The following is a 27,029-nucleotide window of genomic DNA, read 5'->3' on the forward strand; positions in this document are numbered from 1 at the left end:
ATCTAGAGCACAATAGCACGGAGCTGCTTCACGGCTGACTATAGCATTGTCGTTTTCAATTCCAATGTGAACAATTTCTTATGGAGCCGCCCTTTTTAAAGAAAAGAAAAGGGAATTTTTGTTTGAAAAAGTTTGGGAAAAAAAAACGATACGTAATTCTGAGAAATGGAAAAATGAAACAAAAAAGGAATTGTATTCACGACATTTGTGAATCAATCAATCATTTGTGGATCAATCAATCATTTGTGGATCAATCAATCATTTTAAATTATCTCACCTTAATGCCACACCCACACCACTTTCATTTTAGCAAATGCTTCAAAGGATAGAGCGAAAATAAGAATGAAATATATAATTAAATATCTAAAAAATCGATAATAAAAAATAACAGATGGCCAAAAGAAATAATAATAATAATAATAATAATAATAATAATAATAATAATAATAATAATAATAATAATTCTGCATTCATTTATCAACGTCTCCCTGAAAAGAGATGGCATTCATTTCCAAAGGATTTCCCTCAATCTCGGCTCCAAACCAGATTTAAAGATCAAGGGCTTTCCTAAGGATGTTGGTGGTGCCTACAATTGCAAAGGCCGCCTAAAACATTGAGGATTCGTAGTTTTTTCAACTGTCCTTCCAGACGACTTGATACTACTTCTAGTGTACACACTACGACTGGGATTATTTGTGTTTTAACCCCGTGTTTACGCCTTATCTCCAAGGCCAATGGAGCATAATTGCTCAACCTCTCATACCTCTTCTCTCTCACATTCCTGTCCCAGGGTATTGAAAAGTCTACAATCTGCCAGTTTTTTTGAGACCTTGTCAATGTCGACCAAATCCGGACGATTATGTTCCAATTGCTTGGTCGTTATGACACTTTTGTTCCACCAAATCCTCTACATTGCCATCCTCACTTGTTCTCACTTCATTAGGCACTTCCTCAAACCACTTTCCAGCACACTTCACCCCAACTTTCTTACAGACCTTCCAATATATCCGGAGTCCCATGCGATCATGTCTTTTGTGGTACTCTAATAATAATAATAATAATAATAATAATAATAATAATAATAATAATAGCTAAAATATTAAAGAAAACCCTTGAATGCAGAAACTAATACACATGAGCCACAATAGCGGGCCAGAAAAACTGTTGCAGAGGCAAAGCATGGAGAAGCGTCACATGGAACCAAGAACATTAAAGCTGAAAATTTTTAAGTTTTCTATCCCCCCCCCATCCTATTGCCCCATCACCACAAAAGTGATACCAAATAGCCAAGAAGGGTCAAGGAGGATGGAAAGACCGGGGAGAGAGCACTGGTCAGACCTCTGCTGGACGAGTGCAAAGAGAACTGGGACCTTGGGGAGGCTCATTGCTACTCAAATTCCAGGGGAGACCAGTGACCGCTGCCAGTGAGAAATCTGTGGTAGGCGGCTGTTGCGATGACGCAAATTCATTTGAAAATGTTATCGAAAGAGTTGGAGAGTACTGGAAATCTGGAGAGACTTGTTGTCACACGGCTTCCAGGGAACACCACAGGTTGTCTTCAAGGAGAAATCTTTAATGACCTGTGTGAAAGCTCCTTGTGAGCCAATAATAATAATAATAATAATAATAATAATAATAATGAGAAACTATGGGAATATTAAAGATTGCTAAGTTGTGGAATAAGAAAACTTCTATCGTGCCAATGATCATAGGTGCACTTGGCTCAATTCCAGATGATCTTAAGAAACAGTTGAACTCCTTGGGAATTAGTACAACATCACCATACTCCAAAAGTCAGGTCGACTGAACTTCAATCTACAGTTGCCAAACTTTCACAAAAAAAACACTCGACTAGCTACAACCACTATATACGATTTCCCCCACTCCCTTATCTGTGCCTAAATCAGGTTCCATGGAGAAAGCTTCTTTCCCAGAACTGCCCGTCTGTGGAACACTGTTCCGCTGGCCTGCTTCCCAGTTGAATACAATATGGTTGCCTTAAAATCTAATGTAAAACAAATTCTTGTTGAGCCGTCCTCATAAAAAATCAAATTCTATCCAATCTACATTAGCGATTACTAAACTACCACCTTACATTCATTAATCCTTATCCTCGGATGGCCTTCGGGCCTTGATAAGTGATGACTCTCAAGTAAAAAAAATAAATAAAATATCAAATAACATCACTTAATAGGATACTTCACCAGACCAGATAAATAATGCTCCTGGAATTCGATCAAACCAAAACAAAAAAGACCGTAAGAAAAATAACGTATAACATTATTGAATGATGAATTACGTCGCAAATGGACAAATATTCTATTGAATCGGGATTCAGAATTCCAGAATATTTAATGCAAGTTTAATTGGTCTTTTTATTTTCATATATATATATATATATATATATATATATATATATATATATATATATATATATATATATATATATATATCTATATATATATATTTTTAAATATTTCAAAATAAATACTATTTTTTACGTAAACTTTTAAAATATATTTTGGAACTTGTGCACTTATTGAACCGTGCTGAAATAATAACGTTATTATTTCAAAAGCCATTCTTAACATGGGGAGAGGAGGGTGCTTTGTAACTATTCTGTACTTTCAGTTCACAAATTAATAAAAACAAATATCGTAAAACTTTAATTTAACTTGAAAATACTATTTAAAAATAGTACGGTTCAATAAGTGCACAAGCACCTATATTTTTACGATACAAAACCATTCTGAACAACAAAAAAATAATTAAAAGTAAAGACAATTGAAATGAATGGATCTCGTCTTGGGGAGGCCTCATGTTTTGACAAGCTTCTGGGCTTGACCTTTACTTCTGATCTTAAATGGAACATGTACATCAAATCTGTTGGCAAGGCTGCTGGAAAAATGGTGAGATCCTTCTATCGATCCAGTATAAATCTCACTGCTGATGCAATTTTCTATCTATATAAGAGCCAGGTAAGTCCATGGATGGAGTACTGTTGCCACATCTGGGCAGGAGCTGCTAGAAAGGACTTGTCCTGCATTGATAGAGTTCAAAATAACCTTCGTAGCCTCATAGGAGATGTCCTTTTCTCTTCTCTGCAACCTCTATCTCACAGAAGAGATGTTGCGAGCTTGTCTCTGCTTTATCGTTATTTTCATGACAAGTGCTCGACTGAGCTTCAATCTATAGTCCTCTCTCGCCAAACTTTCACAAGGAACACTCATCTAGTTGAAAGCACTATCAATAATTCCCCTCACTCTTTATCTGTGCCTAAACCTAAACATAGATTCCAAGAACAAAGCTTCTTTCTTAGAACTGCACGCCTATGGAATTGTCTTCCGTTTTCCTGCTTTCCAGCTGACTACAATATGGTTGTCTTCAAGTCCAACGTAAACAAGTTTTTGATGAGCCGTTCCATATAAGTTAACAAATTTACCGAATTTCCATTACTAATGATTACTACATTGTTCAATTGACTACTGTACACTCTTAAACCTTATCCTCGAGTCATCTCTGGGCCTTGATAAGTGGTGATGCCTATGTAAAAAAAAAGATGTTTTATTAAAAATAAAACCATTCCGAAAAAGATGCATTTCAAAATAAAGACTATTTTTAATGTAAATTTTTAAAATTAATTGGAATCATATAAAAATTATTTGGAAAGTGCTTTTCATTTTCCTTGCTATACATTGTTTGTGTGTGCGTGTGCGTGTGTGTTCATATGTCCACTAAAAATTTTCGTCAGCTGCATCAAAACCGTTATCATCTGAAAGATAATCCCTCGGATGCATAATATGTGAAAATTAGAAAAGATAATAAGATCTTTTATTAAAAATAAACTCGTTCCAAAAGAGATGCATTTCAAATTGAAGACTATTTTTCATGTAAACTTTTAAAATTAAACTGGAACCATGTAAAGGTCATTCAGAAAGTACTTTCCTTTTCCTTTGATATAAGTACGTGGCAACAAATGGACAAACAAATAAAACAAATACATAAAATATTCGAGTCTACATTTTTTCTTTTTCAACAAAAAGTGTTTTATTGCCGTTAAAATTGTTTCGACACCACTTAAAAAGTTTTTCGCTGCTTAATGTTTATTTTACCAGGCACTCGTTTATCCTTCCTCTGACCGCATGCCGGTCACAACTGACCCATTCTCGTCCTTGCTATTTACATGTCCATTTTTTTTTTTTTTTAACGACGACTTTCTTTCCTTGACCTCATGTTGATCATATGCCGGCCATTTCTTGCATGCGTCTTTACACGTCTATTCTCCACGAACGGCATTAAAAAATCTAGCAGTTCTGTGGAAGAAACTATAGTAGAAGGCCTTCTAACATTTAGGGATCTCTACTGTGTAGGGGTGGGATTTGGCTGTTTGTCGGGTTTGGTGGGAGTAGTCACGTTGAGGGGGTATAAGTGCTTGTAGTTCGTCAAGGCATTCACCATTAAAGTACTTGTAGAACAGGCAGAGGGATGCAACATTTCATCGAAGCCTAGATGATAGTTCAGGACCTATCAGGTTGGCGACTCTCTTTTGAATCCTGTCAAGAAGTGAGAGACAAGCAGCAGATGCACCAGCCCAAATGTGACAACAGCACTCCATACATGGATGAATGGTGGCCTTATACAGGTACAGGATACTTTCAGGCATAAGTAGTTTTCTAGCACGATAGGGAGAGCCCGCCTTCCTCGCAGCAGCCTTGGCAATGTTCTCAATGTATCTATTCCAGTTCATGTTTCCTGTAAACGTTAGGCCGAGGAGTTTAAAGGAAGTACTTTTGGGTAAGCAGTTCTGGGGAAGAAACTATTAGAGTAGAAGCCCTTCTTACATGTAGGAATCTCTACTGTGAAGGGGTGGGATTTTGCTGTTTGTCAGGTTTGTCGGGAGTAGTCATCCACCATTAAAATATATCATTAAAATATACCATTAAAATACTTATGAAATCACTACTCCATTCTGTTCACAGTAATCTTAGATCAGGACTTTCCCAGTGGATGGCTGCACCTTGTTTAGATGGATCCAAGTGCTGTCACAGCATTGATTGCGGTTTGGTTTCATAAAGTGTTATCCGTCTTTTGAAAAAAAAACAAAAAAACTGATTCATCTTATTGGCATATTTTCAAATTCATCCTCAAGCACTCAGCATTGTTTTTCGAAAACTATCCGCAACCCGGGAATCAATCTGGCAGACACCTTATATAAAAAACTGTAACTGCGTCAGCACTAACCCTATTCAGGTTTAACTGGCTTCCCCCGAAGGAGGAAGTTTCATGGGAGTATGAAATTCACAAGTGTCCCCCAGTCGCATGTATCTCCCTGTCAGGGGAGATGACGACGTTAGGTTTTTGCAATTCTTGCACGGAGGTGTCGATGTCCTCCGACATACAGTGTCTGGAATTTCCAGATTGGTCACCCATTTTAGCAATGACCAGGCTCAACCTTGCTTAACTTTGGTGATCTGACGGGAACTGGTTTTTCGATGTGATTATGCTGTATATACACCTTATGTACACGCAAATGGTCAGGAATGATAGTTTCCACAGACCCTGCAATAATCTTGACCTCTTCGGCTATTTGTCATCAATCTTTTAAAAAAATGGCAGCTTCAACTGACAGAAGTGTGGGGCGCCCAAGCGTGAAAGCTATTTCTGCAGATTTCCAGCCACGTTTGAATTCACGATGCGAACATTTCACAGGGGCGTACAATGAGGCATACTTACCGTATGTTTCTTTCATTTCATCAAAAGACGTATTTTTTTTTTTTACTTGGGAATCACCACTTATCAAGGCCCGTAAGTCACTCGAGGATAAGGGTTGATGAATGTAAGGTGATAGTTATTACATTAATGATGTAAATTGGGTAAAATTATTATTTATGGGGACGACTTAACAGGAACTTGTTTACATTGGATTTGAAGGCTACCATGTTGTACTTAGCTGGGATACATGCCAGCGGCCTTACTGGTTGTGCGGTGATAAGGTGTTGAATTTAAGTTTAAAATAAAAAAGTCAAGTATCATGTTTCAGTGGTGCTTTAAAGAGAAGCATTCATTTTGAACGCGTCTCTATCATATAAAAGAAACTACTGTTGATTTTATATGTCGAGCCTTTCGGCTTGTGTGGTAATAAAGCATTTCATATTCGCTTGTGATGTTAGGCTGTGTAAGGTGTAAACTTTGGTCGAAATCGCCTGTTCCTTCTTTCATCGGATTATTACAATTATCGATACTTATCAAAGACATTCCGATATGAAACCTATCTAAGAACACTGCCAGGCACATAAAGTACCTTCATGTGAAATTTCATAAAAATCGACCCAGTCCTTTTAGAATCCATAGGAAACGAACTCACACACACACACACACACACACACACACACACACACACACACACACACACACACACACACACACACACATGCGAGCGCGCACACACACACGTGTGCACACACACACACACGTGTACACACACACGTGCACACACACATGCGCACAAGCACATGCTCACACATACACACACATGTAAACACACACGCGCACACACATGCACGCACACATACATGCACACATGCGCACATACACGCACATGTGCACACACACATGCACACACAGTTGTGCACACACATGTACACATACATATGCACACACATGCACACACACAGATGTGTGCACACACACACGTGTGCACATACATATGCACACACACATGCGTACAAACACGCTCATGCACACATGTGCACACACGTATACACACATGCGCACACACACATGCACACACACACACACGTGTGCACACACATACACAGACACACACACACATACACAGATAAAGTTCCTTTTATATAATAGTAAAGAAAAGAAAATCTTTCCTAGAGAAAAGAAAGATCTCGGTTGTCCTTGATGGCCATAGGTCTAAGCACAATGGTATTCATACAAGTGTGACTCAGGGGTTAATCATTGGACTTTTATTATTCCTGATATTCGTAAATGACCTCCCTGATAAAATTGCATCTGAGATGGGCATATTTGCTGATGACACCACGCTTGATAATAAACACGAAAGAAAAACGATTCCAGTCTATTGTGGAATATAAACGCCCATGTATTTATGAGTGTGTCTATTTAATAATAATAAATGGAATGATGCTACTAAGACTAAGCTTCTTTCCTTCACAAACTACAAAATACCTTCTCAACCATCGATTACCATAAAAAATTACACCCGATCTGAAAACTCATCGCTCAAAAGACTTGGCTTAACATTCACAGGCAAATCGAACTACAAGAAATATATTGAGGACATTGCCAAGACTGCTGCAAAGAAGGTAGGCTCCATCTACCACGCTAGAAAATTACTCACACCTGAAAATATCCTATATCTTTACAAAGCCACAATTCGCCCATACATGGAGTATTGTTACCACATCTAGGTTGATGCTTCTAAGGCGCTAGTCTCTTCCTCTTAGACAGTCCCCCCCCCAAATTTCAAATCTAATGAGTCCTGCATTGTCAATCAAGCTCCAACCTCTGTCCCATCGTCACACTGTATCCTGTGCCTCTATAAAGCTACTATTCGCCCATGTACGGAGTAATGTTGCCACATCTTTGCTGGTGTATCTACCGCTAGTCTCTTCCTCTTGGACAAGGTTCAAAGAAGAGTCTCCAATCTAATAGGCCCTCTCACTGTCAACTAAGCTCCAACCTCTGGCCCATCGCCGCAATGTTGCATCTCTGTGCTTGTTTTATAAGTACTTTAATGGAATGTGCTCTGACGAACTCGTAATATTTGTGTTCCTTCAACATACATATTTCTGATTAACCCGGCAAGCAGCAAAATCCGACTGCTTCACTGTTGAGGCACATGGATGCCGAAAAGACTTGTACCCTAATAGTGTCTTCCTTCAGACTGTTAGATTTTGGAATTCCCTTCCTGTTTCCTGCTTCCTTGACTGTACTAACCTGCTTAAGTTTAAATGTAATATGAAAAGCAATATACTATAAAGCTGAATGTCTGTGTGTGTATTATGTGTGTGTGCGTGTCTGGTCACGAATAGGCTCCTATATGGTTGACTATTTAAAAAAAAAATGATTACATATAATGATAGAAGATGTATCGAGAAACAGCAATGGGTATGTTTGATCTGGCAGAACGGTGGTTCATTAAAATTGTGGGGTCTGCGTTCGTGCCTGGTCCACAAAGTATGGAAATAAAAAATAAAAAAATAAAAAATAAAAAAACGTTTACAAGTGTTTTTTATATAGATGCACATAAGAATACTTTGATAAGTATGTTTTAACTTAAATAGGGATGGTATAATAAAATTGTGGGGTCTGCGTTCGTGCCTGGCCTCCATAGAATGGAAATAGGTACAAACTTAAATAAAGACTTTTCATATCTATCTGCGTAAGTATACTTTGATAATTATGTTTCAGTTTGAAGAAATATGGTATAATAAAATTATGGAGTGTTCATTTGCGCCTGACCTCCATAGAATGGAAATATATCACAAAGTTTAACAAGTATTTTTAATATAGATCCACAGAATATTGTGATAAGTGTTTCAGTGTGAACAGGTATGCTATAATAAATTATGGGGTTCATCTATTTTATTTTTACTTTCATCATATTTTGCTTTGGTTTTGATACCCCCAAATTCGGAGCTATCTCTTTAGAACCCTTCTTTTTCCTAACCTATCATCTATATATATAAAAGCGAAAATGTATGTATGTATGTATGTATGTATGTATGTTCGCTTTTTCTGTATGTCAACAAAAGGCTTTTTTCAGAGAAGCAGTCGCTCGCTTCACAACTTTTAAAAACTTTTTATATCACATATAAATCGTAATATCTCACAGTTAACAACGAAGCTCGCCTGTCTATTTAATTTGCTCGATTTCGGGAAGATAAATATTCAACATTTGTTGCTCGCCGCATGTCTTTTTCCTATAACATTTTGGGAAAATAAAAATAAAAAAAGCGTTCCGCAGTAAATGAAATACTATCCCGCAGTCAAACTTGACCTCATTAACTCATTAAAACGGGCACCTGCCAAATCCAAGTAATTAAATAAATTCAAACGTGTTTCCGTTAGCATCTCGCGGTGGAGCAATGATTAACGTCGAACGTTTTTTTTTCACACTTTAATTTACAACTTTCCCTCAACGATTCCGGTTCGATCCTTACCTACCAAAACATTTTTTAACCCTCCCCCCGGAGTTTCCACACACACCTCCAAACACCCGGGCAACGCCGGGTATCCCTCGCTAGTGTATAATATAAATCTCACCTGTCTGTTTAAATATATGTATGTATATATGTATGTATGTCTGCTTAAAACCTTCGACAGAGGCGACGGATTTTCATGAGATCGGCATCGTTTTGAAGCTCTACCCTTCGGACGACAAATATCGAAAAATTGGCTAAAAACATTAATTCCTTCATCCTCAACTGGGCACTTTTCTACAAAGAGGGGTCACTTTTGTTCGCCGATATTTTCGAAAATCATCCCCTCTTTTCGATTGATTAGCCTTAATTTAAACATTCGTAACTTCCGGTTTGGCGATGGGCGCAACAGCAAAGATGTCAGGGTTTTTTTTTCACGTTCTTTTGCGGTATGGGTTCGAGCCTGCCTGCCTACTACCACTTTTTTTAATTTTTATTTTTTTGCTCAATACTCACCTCCAAACACCCGGGCAACGCTGGGTACCCAGGCTAGTATGATTATAAGAGCACCTACTTTTGCATCGTATCGCTCCAGTCTTCTATTGTTTCCCGATATTAAATGTACATCTCTACATATAGACACACTTACTGAACACATACCCTATAACGTACCATGGCAAACCCCTCAACCACATTGAATACAATTTATATCAACTATGTGATATCCTCATTTTTAACCCTATATCGTATTAATTATCTTCCTCCCTCCACATTTACAATGTTTTGCTCTCTTTCTCCAACGCCCCATTATTTCGTTCTTAATGTAGTCATCGCTAGACGTCACGTTTCTAATATATTAACTAACACCTTCTGATGAGAAACATTAGGCTTCGAAATACCTAGGTACAAAGAGCATATTTATCCTACATCCCTAATTGATGTAGTCTCCCTATTGAATCAACGATAAAATTTATATGCATTAATATATATTTTTATATTTGTCGTTTTTTTATTTTCTCTCTTATATATATATATATATATATATATATATATATATATATATATATATATATATATATATATATATATATATATATATATATTTGTGTGTGTGTGTTTTGTTTTGGGCAATTTGTTTAAGTTGTAACACCTGTCGTTCGGTTATGAATTTAAGAAGAGTGATTAAAATTCAGGTGAAGTTCATTTGTACGCAACTTCCGTTTGTCCACTTTTGCCAGCGAAGACGTGCCAAGAATTGGAAATCATTCATGACGGCTTCTTTGGAAATCGATTCCACTTCCTCTGGGTGGTCAGTTTCACTGGCAGTTCTCGCAAAGAAAGCAGTGAATCCAGTCTTTGGTGGCGACGACGACATATCGATACGTGTCTCTGTTTCCCTACAATGAAAGGTAAGTTCGAGTTCTTCATCCCAAACTTTAAAAAAAAAAATGTTTCTTATTTTTAACAAAAAAAAAAAAATAAAAAGAAATAAAAATAAATAAAATGAAATAAAATAGAAGCAAGTTTATATAAAAATATTGAAATAATAACCGTGAACTTAAACGGAAAACATAAATAAAGTTTCGCTTAAGCCCATTGCGAGAGGTATCCGTCGTGAGAAACTAATGGGCAACACCTGCAAGAGGAATCTATAGTGAAGCAAGTGTTGCGCAATCCCAACCACACCTCTCCTGAACTGATATTGCTTGAGTCCAGTGACAAGGAAAAATGGAGGCAATGCCGGCTTAAGCAGAGAGCCCTCCCATATAAAACACCTATAATGAAAGATGAGTATAGTTTCTTTATTTCAGTATTTTAACGAAAGGATTCTTGTTGAAATAATATAATAAAATAAACGGTAATTTTCCCTGAGTTAAAAACTTTGTTACTTTATACATTTTGTTTCTCTGTGGGTCAGGGCTCATACCTTTCGCCGGTTGGAAATACTTCTTAATAAGGGGCTCATACAGGGTGACCAAAAAAAAAACGGGCCCTAACTCTAATTAGGCCCCGTTTCTTAGTGTTTTGTCCGAATGGAATGAAACTTTGGTCATAACTAGTTTATTATATTGAAAACATCACATCAAAACACAAGGGTCTTTGGCCTTTTTTTCTCCGTTCTACAGCCTATGTTCTAGATATACTTTCTATGTTTTTTGTTTTTTGGGGGGTCACCCTGTAGATTATGAAAGGCAGATGTCTTTTTATTAATTCAATTAAGTCATATGACTCCCATCTGGCCCAAACTGAAATGAATGGCTCTCACCTTTGGGAAGCATTATGTTTTGATAAACTTATTGGACCGACCTTCACTCCTGATCTGAAATGGAATCCATCAAACCTGTTGCCAATATTGCTGGAAAATGGTTGGATAATTCTACCGCTTCAGTAGATATCTCATTGTTGATGCAACCCTCTATCCATATAAGAGCTAAGTACATCCTAAAATGGAGTACTGTTGCCACATCTGAGCAGGAAGTGCTTCGATCACCATACCCTGCCTTGACAGAGTTCAAAACTGGCTTCGAAATCTAGTAAGTGATGCCTTTTCTCTTCCTTGCACCCTCTTTCCCACAGAAGAAACATTGCGAGCCTGTCTTTACTGCACTGTTATTTTCATGGCAAGTGTTTGTCTGAACTCCAATCTATGGTTTCCCCTTGCCAAACCTTCACAAAAAACACTCGGCTTGCTACAACCATTATCAACAATTTCCTCCACTCTCTATCTGTGCCTAAATCTAAACACAGATTCTATGAACAAAGCTTCTTTCCTAAAACTGTCTGCTTTCCGGCTGACTACAATATGGTCGTTTTCAACTCTAATGTAAACAAGTTCTTTTAACTAATCAAATTTTACCCAATTTCCACGATTAACGATTATCACGCTACCACCATACACTGATTAACCCTTATACTTGAGTGATCTTCGGACCTCTGGTGCTACCAGATAAGGCTGTCTGAAGATATTGGCTTCCTGAGACGAGGTCCTGGATATGACCTTAAACTATATCCAGTGGTGAGGCCCTAGCTTGCGGGCTTTGGGGAGTGTGGAGCCACCCTTTAATTGCCATTGCTCCCAGGTCCACTCTGACCCGGAGTGGTAGTACCTGTTAGGGTCCCAACTATGGGTTAAATAGAAACCGACTTGAAAACAACAAATATATTCTATTAAAAATTTTTCTTCAAAATTTTTGGATTTGGCATTAAATAACCTGAAAAGGGTTGATATGCCGTAAAACAAAAACAACCAACAACCAATCCTGAGACGAAATGCACCTGACATTGATGCTTTTTTGTTTTTCTACTTCCTTTTGCAAAACTTATGTTCTGCAAAACCAAAAACAACAACCCATCTTTTCCCCCTTTTTCCTTTTTCCTTCTTCTCCTTTCTCTTTCTATCTCCCCCACTTCCTTACTGGTTTCCCAACTTAAAATGTACCGAACATTAATACTGTAACCCTTTTCCCTCTCCCATTGCAAAACTCATTCATGTTCTCCAGAGCAGGGAACAAAACCAATAAAATCCACTATAAAACAACCAAACACTACAAACTAGCGATTGAAGATACAAAACGTTTGAAGAATAAAAACCTTCTACAAAATAGATTCGGCATTAAATAACCCGAAAAGGGTTGATATGCCGCAAGGCAAAACAACTAAACCAAAACTTTGGACCTTAATAAGTGGTGAAAGTATGCTTATTTTTATTCCATACTTTTAACAAAAAGATTATTTTTTTAACAAAAGGAAAAAAAAGCGAAAGTAAAAAATTTTTTTTTACAAAGATAAAATAAGCAAACAAAAACAAAAAAAACAAAAACAAAAAAAAACAAAAAACAAAAACAAAACAAAAAACAAAAAAAAACAAAAAACGGTGTTTTTTCCTTATTCGTTGCTCTGAACGTTCTTTTCTTTGCTAATAAAATCAACTTAAAAAAAAAACAACCAAACCAAACACTACAAACTAGCAATTGAAAATACAAAAAGTTTGAAGAAAAAAAAAAAAAACTTCTACAAAATAACTGGATGCAACATGAATACTATTTCCAAAATAACTGGATTCGGCATTAAATAACCCCAAAAAGGTTCATGTACCGTAAAACAAAGCAACCAAACCAACCAACCAACCAACCAACCAACCAAACCAAACCAAACCAAACAAAGCAACCAAAGCAACCAAACCAAACCAAACCAAACCAAACCAAACAAACCAAACCAAACCAATCAAACCAAACGAACTAAACCAACCAAACCAAACCAAACCGAACGTTCGGGCTTTGATAAGTGGTGAAAGCAAAAAAAAAACAAAAACAAACAAAAACAAAACAAAAAACAAAAACAGACAAAAAAGGTAGTTAAAAAATTTTTTTTTTTACAAAGATAAACATAAAACAAAAACAAAACGGTGTTTTTTTTTCCTTGTTCGTTGTTTTGAGCGTTCTTTTCGCCGCTAATTCTGTGAACCAGGGTTCATACTTTTCATCGGGCGAAGATACTTTTTCATGTGGGATACTTTGCAGCTGAATATTCCATCACATATCATGTTTGCTTCTTTGAATTAATCTAGTTCAGTTATTTCGAAGAAATCATGGAACCGCCACTAACACTTGATTTCTCTATGAGTTCAAGTCATAAACGAATGTTCTTGTAAAGACGTGGTTTATATATTCGTATAGATATGATATAGTCACGGTTAACACGCCCGTTCCCGCTAGATCACCAAAGTCAGCACTAAAATGGGTGATTATTTGGGAATATCAGGTTCTGTATGTGCTTTCCGCTTATCTTGGCATTGCTTCCAGTCGTTTGGGATTTCTCCTTGTAACTGGAATCTAGCAGTGCTGATTCAGGAGAGGTGTGTTTGAGGATTGCGAAAACTTTGCTCCACATAGGGGCTGTCCATTGTTTCGGCATTGTTATCAGTTGTCTTTGGCTTCTCTTTGCCATTGAAATCAAGCAATGCCAATTCAAACGAAATGCAGTTGGTTATTGCACAACCCTTGCTTCACAATTACATAAGGTTGTTATCCGTATTAAAAATTTTTTTTTATTCAATTTCCACCCCAAACAAGGCACAGTGCCACTTTGAAGTAGGGGGCTACTATCGAGGACATAAGTTGCAGGGATATTATGAAGGGAGTTGAGCAGCAAGATGTCTGTTCACATTTCACTTGAACTTCTGCATGTCAGTACACTTGGGAAAGCAGAATCCCAAGAAGGGAGTTCCAAAGTCTAGCAGCTCTGGGGAAGAAACTATTGGAGTAAAAGGCTTTCTTACACCTAGGGATCTCTAGTGTGAAGGGGTGGGATGTAGCTGCTTGTCAGGTTTGTCGAGGTTATTTACACCAAGGGGGTACAAGGGCTTGTAGTTCATCAGAGCATTCACCATTAAAATACTTGTAGAACAGACAGAGGGATGCAACATCTCGTCAATGGGACAGAGGCTGAAGCTTAGATAACAGTTCAAGACCTATCAGGTTTGCGACTCTCTTTTGAACCCTGCCCAGGAGAGAGAGACTAGTAGCAGGTGTACCAGCCCAAATGTGACAACAGTACTCCATACACGGGCGAATGGTGGCCTTATAGAGGTACAGTATACTTTCAGGCGTAAGTAGCTTTTTAGCACGGTAGAGAGAGCCCACCTTCTTCGCAGCAGCCTTGTTACAGCCATGTCTTTCAAGGATTGTGTGTAATTATTTTGTTTGATTTTTTTTTTATTAGACCAGTTTACAATCGATCTATAATGTTTATAGATTTTAGTGATCATATTGTTTTCAAGTCATTCATGCGTGTGTTTTGATCTATTGCGGTTGTAGTCATTCGGATTACAGCAATGATGAGAGTAGTCCTTTTAAGTTAGTTCTCTATGACGTCTGCGTTAGGGTTTAAAAAAATATGAAACCGGAATTATATACATACTAGTACATGTACCCAGCGTTGTCCGGTATTAAACGTGACGTTAAATTCCTTAAGAAAAAAAAATGAAGTAAAAATAAATAAATAAATAAAACGGAAAGAAACCCTTCAACCCCTCCTCTCCCACAGAAGAGACGTTGCGAGCCTATCCTTGTTTTATCGTTATTTTCATGGCAGGTGCTCGTCTGAACTCCAATCTCTGGTCCCCCCCCCTCGCCAATCTTTCACGAAAAACACCCGTCTAGCTGAATCCACTGTGAAAAATTTCCCCCACTCTATATATGTGCCTAAATCAAAACGCGGATTCCATGAACAAAGCTTCTTTCTTAGAACTGCACGCCTGTGGAACTCTGTTCCGTCTGCCTGCTTCCCACTTGACTACAACTTGGATGTCTTCAAGTCCAATGTTAACAAATTCATAATGAACCGACCACTTAAGTAAACACTTCATCAAATCTCCACACTAACGTAATGTACTTGCAATAACCCTTATCCCTGAGTGGCTTCCGGGCCTTGATAAGGGGTGGTCACTGTGTAAAAAAAACAAAACAAAAAAAGAAAACTGAGATATGTGCATGCGAGTATTATGTCTTTCCTTGTAAGAAAAAAAAATCCTCAAGCTAGGATCGAAACCAAAACCTAAAAACATTGTATCATAACCAGCTTGCCACGATCTTTAAAAACTGTTTCCAAACCTACTTATTCTTAATATAAAGAAGCTGTCAAATAAACGATTCGTGCACGCACAGTCGTGAAACAGTTAACAAACAGATAAAAATCCAATGCCCCCCCCCCCTTAGCAGCCTTTTTTTCCGGATGAAAACTGATTAAAATGTTTTGCACATATCTGAATACCCTATATGCCAAATTTCAAATCTGTAGATAAAACTTCGTTCGTATAGGTTGAGAGTTGTTCTTACACACATTCTCACTTATAATTTAATATAAGTTATTAAGTTAGATCCATGTCAAAGGAACCTATATCTAAAATTGTTTAGACACAAAATTGTCGGAGGAGTTTGGTAAAGTTCTCAAAAGTCAAATGGTTGAACTTTGACCCCTTAACAGCAAAATTTCTGACCGAAAACCCATCTCGTAGATTTTCCCAAATCTCAGTACCCTGTATATCAAATTTCGAGTCTGTAGACTCAAAATTGACAGAGACACACACACAGATACACACAGACACGCACACAGACACGTTCACTTTTATAGATATACTAGCATTTCAACCCGGCGTTACTCGAGTGTTTGGAGGTGTATGCTGAGCAAAAAAGAAGAAAAAAAAAAGAAAAAAAAAGGTCAATTTTTTAAACTTTGACCTCCATTATGATCCCTTAAAATGTATTGTTTTGGGCTCAAATCAAGTTATTAAGTTAGATCCATGACCAAGAAACCTATACCTAAAATTTGAAGTGTTTAGACACAAAATTGTCGGAGGAGTTTGGTAGAGTTCTCAAAGGTCAAACCGTTGAACTTTGACCCCTTAACAGCCAAATTTCTGGTCGAAAACGGATCAGAAAGATTTTCTCAACTCTCAGTATCTTGTATATCAAATTTCGAGTCTGCAGATTAAAAATTGACAGAGTTATTGCGTAGGGAAATGTACACACACACACATACACACACAGACACGCACACAGACACGTTCACTTTTATAGATATACTAGCATTTCAACCCGGCGTTTATCGGGTGTTTGGCGGTGTATGGTGAGCAAAAAAAACAAGGGTCAATTTTTTTAACATCTCGCCCCCTACCTATTTCGTCCTTTAGTTTGTAAATGACACCCGAGCCCCAACCAGACATCAACACCCCCCTCTTCTGCCATCTCTTCCCTATTTGAAAAACAAGACCATCTCTTTTGACATGTAGATAGTTCCAAATCTGTCTCCCTTTTTAAGGCAACACAACATCTGCTTTGCGTCTAACAAGCTTACAATGACACATCGGCGGCTGGTCCTATTTTCCTAGCTAAGGTTTTGCATTTTTCTGCACTCCTTCACCCCATCCCGTCCGGTCACACACCCCCTCTCACTGCAATATGCACTTCGCTGCATGCATACATGACACCAAATAGTGTCCTAAAATAGTTTAAAATGAACTGACTGTATATTTGCGCATGCGTACAAAAGCAATGTAAGTCGATTTACGCCTGCTAAGTTCTAAATTGTTTTTTCAATGTTGACCTTTTAGCAGGTATTCTTAGCAGCTAAAAAACCCCACAAAAATGATACTATTTTCTCCGCCACGTGCCGCTCTGCGACCTTGCATCTCGGAGATGAAAAAAAAAAAAAAAAAATAGTGACATAGTGAGTTTTATAAATTATATTATTCATTTATTTTTTATTTATATTTGTTGCAGATTGATATTAAATACTAAAGATGAAGAGCCTGAAAATCACAATCGGAATTTTGTTCGTGTTATTTGTAGTCAACCTTGGTAAGTATTTGCATTATTCCTATTGACAAAAAGACAATTGTTTGTGGAACGGACCCCCCCCCCAAAAAAAAATTATCGACCCATGTTTTGTTGCTTCTATGAATAATGAACTGTTTTTTTTTTTTTAAATTATAGTAAATGACTTTCTAATTTACAAGATCCGATATGCAATAAACAAAAACGCCCCTCAAATAATGGGTTGTGTAACAAAGGGCAGTTTAGCATACGTGTGAAGTTTGGCGATTGGCTGATGAAAACAATAGCCAAGAGGACGTAATAATAACAATGAACCAGATCGGATAGTTATCTTTAGTTAACGTTACTTAGTCCAACCACAAGCAATATATTTCCACATTGTTACTAATCTTTACCATTAAAAAGAAGAATAAGTATACATACCCTTATATTAAAAGTATGTATATGTACAGACATGAAATTGTACTAAATCTTATATATATATATATATATATATATATATATATATATATATATATATATGTTACATTGCAATTATATTGTTCTTCATTGTAAAGTTGTCGTTTGAAATGTAATAACATTTTAACTATTATAATTAAATCGTTTTAAATTATAGGGCCAACTATTGAAAATGTAATACCGTTTTATACTATTACAATGAAATCATTTATAATTATAAGGCCAACTTTTAAAAATATAATGCCGTTTTTTTACTATTACAATTAAATCATTTATAAATATGTATTTTTACAAATTGTAATACAGTTTTTTTCTTTTACAATTAAATCATTTATAAATATAGGGCCAACTTTGCAAAATATATACCGTTTTTTACTATTACAATTAAATCATTTATAATTATAGAGCAAACTATTAGAAATGTAATACTGTGTTTTCTATTACAATTAAAGTATATATAATTATAGGGCCAACTTTTCAAAATGTAAAACAGTTTTTTAATGTTAAAATGAAATCATTTTTAATTATAGGACCATTTTTTTTTTTAAAGAATAATAATGTTTTCCAGTCTTATAATTCAATCATTTATAGGGCCAACTTTTCCAAATGTAATAACATTTTTCACTATTGCAATTAAATCATTTATAATTATAGGGACAAGTTTTCAAAATGTAATAATTTTTTCTCACTGTTACAATTAAATTATTTATAATAATTCGGCAAACTTTTCATAATTTCATAATTTTTTCACTATTAAAATAAAATCGTTTATCATTATAGGACCAACTTTTTCAAAATATAATAATATTTTCCACTATTACGGTTCAATCATTTATAATTATAGGGCCAGATTTTCAGAATGTAATAATATTTCTAAATAATTTATAATTATAGGGATAACTTTTTAAAATGTAATAATGTTTTTGTTAATTTTCTTTTTGCTTGCAGTTAAACCTGAACCAAAAAATAGTAAGATATTTTTTTTACAATTTTATCTTAAAATTCATTGGTAAAAAAGAAAAAAAAAAACAAAAAACATGGCCGTCAGCTATTAGTTCTGGACTAAGATTTCATTTAAATTACGTTTTCGTTGCTTCTTTTTATTTCAACATTTCAATTTTAATGTTGACTGTAATTCGCCATAAAAAATCAAACGTTGAAATGCAAAATATTAAAAAAAAAAAATCTTTACTGTAACATTAAATAGTAAAAAAATTCAATAAGAAAAAAAAATTATTTGCATTTTAATTAAAAAAAAAACGTCTTTTCAATTTTGTGTAAAAAATTTAAGAATGTTCGCGTTTCTTTTATTTATTTTGTAATGTACATGGCGTTCTATATAGTACGCAACTTTCTGATGTGGGCGAGAAGCACAAATCGATGCCTATTGACAAATGTTTTATTTTCAGAGATTTTTTTTTTAAAAGGTACTCAAGTTCAACTACACTTTAAAAAAAAAAGGATTAATAAGGTTTCAAGGATCCTAGAAAATAATCAAAATGAAAATAACGACTTCCGGTGTCTTCCTGTTGACGTATTATAAACAAATTTGAAAACAATAATTTAGGACACTTAAAACGTTCACAGCTTAAAAAAAGAATGAGAATCTTCCAGTTTGCTTTTTTTTTTTTTGTTTAATTTGTGAAAACGCAAAAGAAAAAACGCAAAAGAAAAAACACAAAAGAAAAAACGCAAAAGAAAAAACGCACCAATAAATAAATACTAAGTATCCACACATTTTTATCCAAACAAATCTTCCTCTATATCAAGGATAGCTTTTTAACTGGACTCAAATTTCCTGACCAGCGGTAATTATCAGTACCTACACTGATTACTGCGTTAGCATGAAACACTAGTGTATGTAGGAATAAAAATCGAGTTCGTGTTGAAAGACAAAATAACTGAATTTTATTATCCACTTGTTTATAGTATGCACAGGTCAACTTAAAATCGCCACTTTCATTTTTTTTTTCTGAGGTCCTTGACATCTATTTGGTCCAAAATTACATAAAATCACATTATGACTCATGCTGAAAGGGAGAAAATAAAATACCAACGACTTATGTACGACATGAAAAGAAAATCTGTAATCTTCAGAAGATATCAATCATACCAGTTATTATAGGAGCAACCAGGCTAATGAAAAAGAATTTCAAAAACTATCTGGCGAATATACTCGGTGAACCAAGTGCAAGGGAAATATAAAAAAAATGCACTTAAAAGGGTGATTAGAATCTTAAAAAGATCTATCGGAGCCAGATCTGACTTCAATCTCTACGATTTCTCTCGGGGGAGCTCCAAGTCGCCAACAATCAACTGCCCATAAACTGCAGAACTATCCGTAAAACTAACTGCGACTCCCAAATTTATTGACTCAGAATCGGAAATCCTATGTCCGGTCTTTTGTCTCAGAGCGACCGATAAGCGGAAAATGACACGCCCTCTCGGCCACTCCCAACTGACTACCTATCTCATTTCCGACTGCCTTTGTGTGTCTTGATGGATCATTTCTAACCGTTGCCATGGCCTCTTTTTTAGTCTCGACAATGTTTTTCGTTTTTTATAATGAATCACTTCCTAACACTTTGGAGGTGTCTATAGTATTAAAACATCATGAAACGGCTCATAGTATAGAACGCCATGGTACACCATTTTGCTTATTAATTTCCTTTTATTGTTTATTGTATATAATTACATGATTTACTTTGTATTATCAGTGAATTTTAATTCAACTTTTTCTCTTAACTGTTTTTTTATTTTGTAAATGATTTTTACATTGATACAATATTTAATAAATTTTTACTTTTTCTGTATGTCTATAAAACTTGACGGAAAATTTAGCTCTACGCGGCACCACTTTTCTGGTTCATATCCTATTTATCTTATAGCCATATATCTCCGCGCGCCGCGTGCATGACGCTGTAGAAATTATAATTTCGGACATGCAGTTTCTTTTTACGCAGGAAAAACGCCGTAAGAAAGTTCGCTAAAGGACAACTACACCGAGCCAATTTATTTGCTTACGATTGACCAATTTCAACTCAGTATAACAACTCTTTGCACGTAGAAAATAGTTTGTTACTGCTGCATATGTACATATTCAAGCTGAACACCAGAAATAGATGAAAATACTATACATATTTTGGAAGCGCGCAGCCATTTTCTCTATGTCTTTTTATATTATTTAATTTGTATTTATGGATATAAGTACCATATACAATTGCATCTTTGCACACAGAAAATAATTCTTTACTGCTACGTATCTAAGCAAATATTTGAAAAGTTGTAAACTGAACGAACTATGCGTCTTTGACGGTAAAAAAAAGTATTACGAAAGCCATTTGTTTTTTCATAAAAGTTTCCATCAGAATTCCTTTATGTGTCCAGATGTAATTCATATTTTCTCGTTAGAAAATATGATCTTTTCAAACGACCCCTAACATTTTTCTCCAAAACCAATTTTCCGCGCTATTAATGTGTTTCTGCATTTTGGGACAGATAGTCCTGATTTAGTTATATGGTTGCGAAAGTTGGACTATTTGTCTCCCAAAATGCAGAAACGCATCAATAGCGCGGAAAATTGGTTTTTGAGACAAATGTTAGAGGTCGTCCTGAAAGATCACATTTTTAACGGGAAAATATGGACTTTATTTGGATGCACTAAAGGAACGCTGATGGAAACTATCACGAAAAGATAAATGATATTTTTATGGCATATTTACCGTAAAAGAGACATAGAATATCTGGTATTGACTGGTAGAATGCCAGCATCGAAGACGCAAGAACACCACGACGAGGTAGAAATTCAATAAACCTTCTGGATTCGCGTAAGATAAAATAATATTGATCATTTTCGGTTCTCTATTTTGGTGTGTGTGTGTGTGTGTGTGTGTGTGTGTGTGTGTGTGTATAAAAATATAGCAAAAATGGTAATTAGTAAAAACCCGAAGAAAGTGCTCAATACTATTACAGAGCAAATATGTGTTTTATTTTTTATTACCGTTTTATATGTTTAGTTACACATGTTTCGGTTACCGAATCGTATTAACGATCCAGTAAGTCAGACTTTACAGAAATGGTTATTATGATTTGAAAAATGATATTAGAAGAAACACGAAAAAAGCGAATATATATATATATATATATATATATATATATATATATATATATATATATATATATATATATATATATAAGGGTAAAACACACCCAAATACATTACGTATGTTTTATTCAAATGTTGACAAATGCAACAAAGACGACTGACATAACAAAACATACAATAAAAAAGGGTGTTTATTCTATCATACGACGTATATAGTTTAGGACAGAATCTTGTATTCAACCAATGTGGAATTCGGTCCATCGTGGGAAAGGTATGTTTTCGCCTTTCGTTATCTAGGTCTCTCTATTCAAGGGGAAGTAATCACTGGTGCTTTAGCAAACGGTGTTCTTCTCCTTTATTCCCGTTTAATATATTCCATTGATATATTCCTTGTTTGAGTTTTATTAGTGAAATCGAATAGAAGAAAACTACGAAAATATATTAAAATGGTTATTTTGTGATTTTATTTGTATTGGAAAGAAAAATCACTTTAGTTCTTATCTAGAATTTTATTTATTTAAAAAAAAATCAAATCTTTATAGTGCACATACCGTCACAGAACAAAGATGTCATATTCCAAAAATCATAGAACGTGATCAAGTATTATTTTTCATCCAGAATCTCAAAATTTACGATTCTTAGCGATATAAAAGTTCTAATCATTTTAAATACAAACAAAATTGCGGTGATCGTATTGAGTTGTCGCCCTTGAATTTTAACACTTTCTAGCCGGTGACTCCCCACTTCCGTCATAAAATTTGATTTTCTTAGTTAAACAAAACTACTTGATCAATTTACGTGATTTTTGGAATATGATATTTTCGTTTCGTGGTGGGTACGTACATGATAAAGAAACGTCTGAATTTTCTGCATTATTTTTAAAAATTTAGTCGAATGCTAAATAAGAACTGGCACTTTTAATTATGAACTAAACGATACTAGTACAGAGAGTGATCCGGACGTAAATAATAACATTATTATTTAAAAAGCCATTCTTAACATGAGGAGGGGAGGGTGTTTTGTGCCTATTGTATACTTCAACCTTACAATTGAATAAAAAAAACATATCATAAAACTTTAAATTAAATTTGGAAATACGATTTTAAAAATAGCGCGGATCACTCTCTGCACTAGCACCAACTAAACAAATAAATATATTAGTTATGATAATTTGAATCGTTCGTTAAAAGCAGTGAATGCGAATAAAAATTTCGCCATATTGAAACAACAAAAATTCAATATGGCCGGCAATAATATTCGTCAAGGGGAGATAATTCTAAATTCATGTTTTATTATAATTATTTGTATTCACTAGTTGTTCTTCCACCGGCCATCATCAGAGACTATGACTGGCAATAACCAATTTTATTTTGTATTATTATTTAATCGTCTTTATTAACACACATAGTTCAAGCATATTTGCACGGCATCAATATCATATCCGGGTTTGTATTACTGTACACATAGATTCGAAAAAGTTGTCAAAAAACAAATATATAACAAATAAATGTTATCAAAGGCAAGATAAGTTACTTTTCTACCAAACTGGATATATTTTTCGTGTTTTTATTCAATTTAACATATTTATTCAGCTCGAAAAGCATACAGTGTTTACCGATGTATTGGAAAATTCAAGACGGCGGCCGATTCTCTCTTTAACACGGTAAGTTTGGAAAAAGGTGTAATAAATAATAAACTAGACAAAATACTGTTAGAAATTCGCTCAATATATGTTACCGTGACATAACTTGACATATATTCGGTGGTTTTTTAATAGTATTTTGTCTAGTTTATTATTTATAACACCTTTTCCCGAACTTACCGTGTTAAAGAGAGAATCGGTCGCCATCTTGAATTTTCCAATACATCGGTAAACACTGTATGCTTTTCGAGCTGAATAAACATGTTAAATTGAATAAAAACACGAAAATTATATCCAGTTTGGTAGAAAAGTAACTTATCTTGCCTTTGATAACATTTATTTGTTATATATTTGTTTTTTGACAACTTTTTCGAATCTATGTGTACAGTAATACAACCCTCATATCCTTCTTCTTCGTCGTCTTCTTTTTCTTTTTCTCATTATTATTATTATTATTATTATTATTATTATTATTATTATTATTATTAACAACTCACTAGGAGTTCTCATACAGATTCTCATCAGGAACTTGCGTTATCGCAACGGTCGTTTACCATTAATTTCTCGAGGGAAACAAAAATATGTTTTCTCTAATATTTGGGTGAAAATAAGTCTCACCAAAGTCCCAGTACCCTCCCCATCTTTCCAGTTAAGGTTTAGTAGTTATCTCCCTTTTCGGTTTTTCTATACGCCTTAATATTTCACAACTATTTAGTGTAGCATCATCCAATGTTGGTGCTATCACAGTTTGTTTTTGTAGGAAGCAGTTTATTATTATTATTATTATTATTATTATTATTATTATTATTATTATTATTATTATTGTTATTGTTATTATTATTATTATTATTATTATTATTATTATTATTATTATTATTATTATTGTTATTATTATTATTATTGTTATTATTATTATTATTATTATTATTATTGTTATTATTATTATTATTATTATTATTATTATTATTATTATTGTTATTATTATTATTATTGTTATTATTATTATTATTATTATTATTATAATCATAATTATTATTATTATTATTATTATTTATTATTTATTATTATTTATTATTTATTATTATTGTTATTATTATTATTATTATTATTATTATTATTATTATTATTATTGTTATTATTATTATTATTATTTATTATTTATTATTATTATTGTTATTATTATTATTATTATTATTATTATTATTATTATTGTTATTATTATTATTATTGTTATTATTATTATTATTATTATTATTATTTATTATTTATTATTATTTATTATTATTTATTATTTATTATTATTGTTATTATTATTATTATTATTATTATTATTATTATTGTTATTATTATTATTATTGTTATTATTATTATTATTATTATTATTATTATTATTGTTATTGTTATTATTATTATTATTATTGTTATTATTATTATTATTATTATTATTATTATTATTATTATTATTGTTATTATTATTATTATTATTATTATTATTATTATTATTATTATTATTATTATTATTATTATTATTTACTATGATTTCCCCCTGAGAATGACTTCTTCTGTTCTCTGGAGTAACAAGTCTCCTCAGATTTCCAGAACTCTCCACCTTTTTCGATAATCATTGTAGATGATTTTGCGTTATCGCAACAACTGCTTACTATTGATTTCTTGTTGGCAGCGACCATTGGTCTTCACTGGAATTTGGATGGCAATACGCCCCCCTCCCAAGTCTCAGTTATCTTTCTACACATCTAGCCGAGGTCTGGCAAGTGCTTTCTGTCCTTGATCACTCCATTCTCCTTACCTCTCACTTATTTGGTGTGGCGCCAGTTTATGGCGGCACATGAACAAAAAAGGGGGGGCAGGACCGCAGGGATGGGGGGTTATCTTACAATTATACAGTTTCAGTTTTCATGATTCCATGGGATGTTCCTTTGTGTTTTAAATTGGTAACCGTTTCTATAGGTCCGGCTTGTGACTGTAGCTCATATGTATCAAGGGTTTTCCTTAATATTTCAGCCGTTTTCATTATTATCACTATTGGCTCACATAGAGCTTTCACACAAGTCAACAAACGATCTTATTGGAGACCTGTGGTGTTCTTTGGAAGCTGAGTGACAACAAGTCTCCCCAGACGTCCAGCTCTCTCCTCCTCCTCCTCCGATAGCATGTGCAAATAAATTTGCATCATCGCAACAGCCTTTTACCATTGATTTCTCGCTGGCAGTGGCCATTGGTTTATACTGGAATTTGAGTGGCACTAAGCCTTCCCAAGATCCCAGTTCTCTTCGCACTTGTCAAGCGGAGGTCTGGCCAGTGCCCCCTCCTCGACCTTTTCATCCTCCTTGCCCTTTCTCGGCTCTTTGGTATCAATCACTTTTCTATTGAGGGGAACGGTGGTGAAACAATGGAAGGATGCATGATGGGGGCGTAGAACATGTAGATCTGAAGCTTCGGTGTTCTTCATCCCCTGTAACGCTTCTTCGTTATATTGTCTTCTTGTGTTATTCTCCGCATTCAAGGGTTTTCCTTAATATTTCAGCCGTTTTCATTATTATTATCATTATTATTATTATTATTATTATTATTATTATTATTATTATTATTATTATTTGTACTTGCTAGGAGTTCTCATCAGATATTATTCACTGACAACAACCAATGGTGTTCACTGAAATCTGGGTGACAACACGTCTCCCTAGATTTCCAGTACTCTCCACCTCTTTCGATAATCTTTTCAAATGAACTTGCGTTATCGCAACAGCCGCTTATCATTGATTTCTCGCTGACAGCGATCATTGGTCATCGCTAGAATTTGGGTTAGCAACAAGCCTCCACTAGATTTCAGCCCTCTTTGCACTTGTTCAGTGGAGGTCTGGTTAGTGTTTAGCCTTCTTAATCTAAAGTCGCTCTTTTGAATTTTGGTATTGTTTTCAATATGGGATTTAGGATTTTAAAATAAACATTTACCCAAAAGTGAACCATTGATTCAACTCAAATGTTATGGCTTTTTCCTTATTTCCGGATTATTGTTGTTGTTTTATTTACTTTCTTGCATTTATTTCATTTTTAATTTATCTAATTATAATCCATGCCTTTCTGCTTCAAGTGACGTCAATTTTAAGCCCATTTTTATTTTATTTTAATTGGCCTATCATTATTAATAGATAATATCGTTCCATTTTTTTTATAGGAATTTATTTCATGCGGCGTTTACTTTATTTATACGCCGCATAATATGTTGCTAGATTATGTCCAATTTCTCTTACTGACATAAATAGCAATATTTAGAAATATTATTAAAGGAGAAA

General features: G+C 34.6%; 1 protein-coding gene and 1 long non-coding RNA gene across 9 annotated transcripts in view; one reads left to right on the forward strand and one right to left on the reverse strand.

Moving 5' to 3' along the window:
• Positions 1 to 10,371: 10,371 nt before the first annotated feature.
• Positions 10,372 to 27,029, forward strand: part of LOC145266610 (scavenger receptor cysteine-rich domain superfamily protein-like) — a 211,122-nt gene continuing 194,464 nt past the window's right edge. For 5 of the 8 annotated variants that reach the window (XM_080122506.1, XM_080122507.1, XM_080122508.1 and 2 more), the window contains exons 1-3: positions 10,372 to 10,585; positions 17,456 to 17,533; positions 18,917 to 18,937. In XM_080122506.1, the coding sequence (XP_079978632.1) occupies positions 17,476 to 17,533; positions 18,917 to 18,937 (79 nt within the window). In that variant the 5' untranslated portion in view covers positions 10,372 to 10,585; positions 17,456 to 17,475. The remainder of the gene's footprint in view (positions 10,586 to 17,455; positions 17,534 to 18,916; positions 18,938 to 27,029) is intronic. The other 3 variants (XM_080122515.1, XM_080122511.1, XM_080122513.1) reach the window with 2 other exon arrangements.
• LOC145266613 (uncharacterized) lies at positions 11,295 to 13,184 on the reverse strand. Its single transcript, XR_013864766.1, has 2 exons — positions 12,585 to 13,184; positions 11,295 to 12,545 (listed from the first exon to the last, which is right to left on the reverse strand). It is a non-coding gene; the product is annotated as an uncharacterized LOC145266613 (long non-coding RNA).

The sequence above is a fragment of the Euprymna scolopes genome, chromosome 41 (assembly GCF_053919585.1).
Source record: "Euprymna scolopes isolate OS-2025 chromosome 41, ASM5391958v1, whole genome shotgun sequence".
NCBI classification, from domain to species: Eukaryota; Metazoa; Mollusca; class Cephalopoda; order Sepiida; family Sepiolidae; genus Euprymna; species Euprymna scolopes.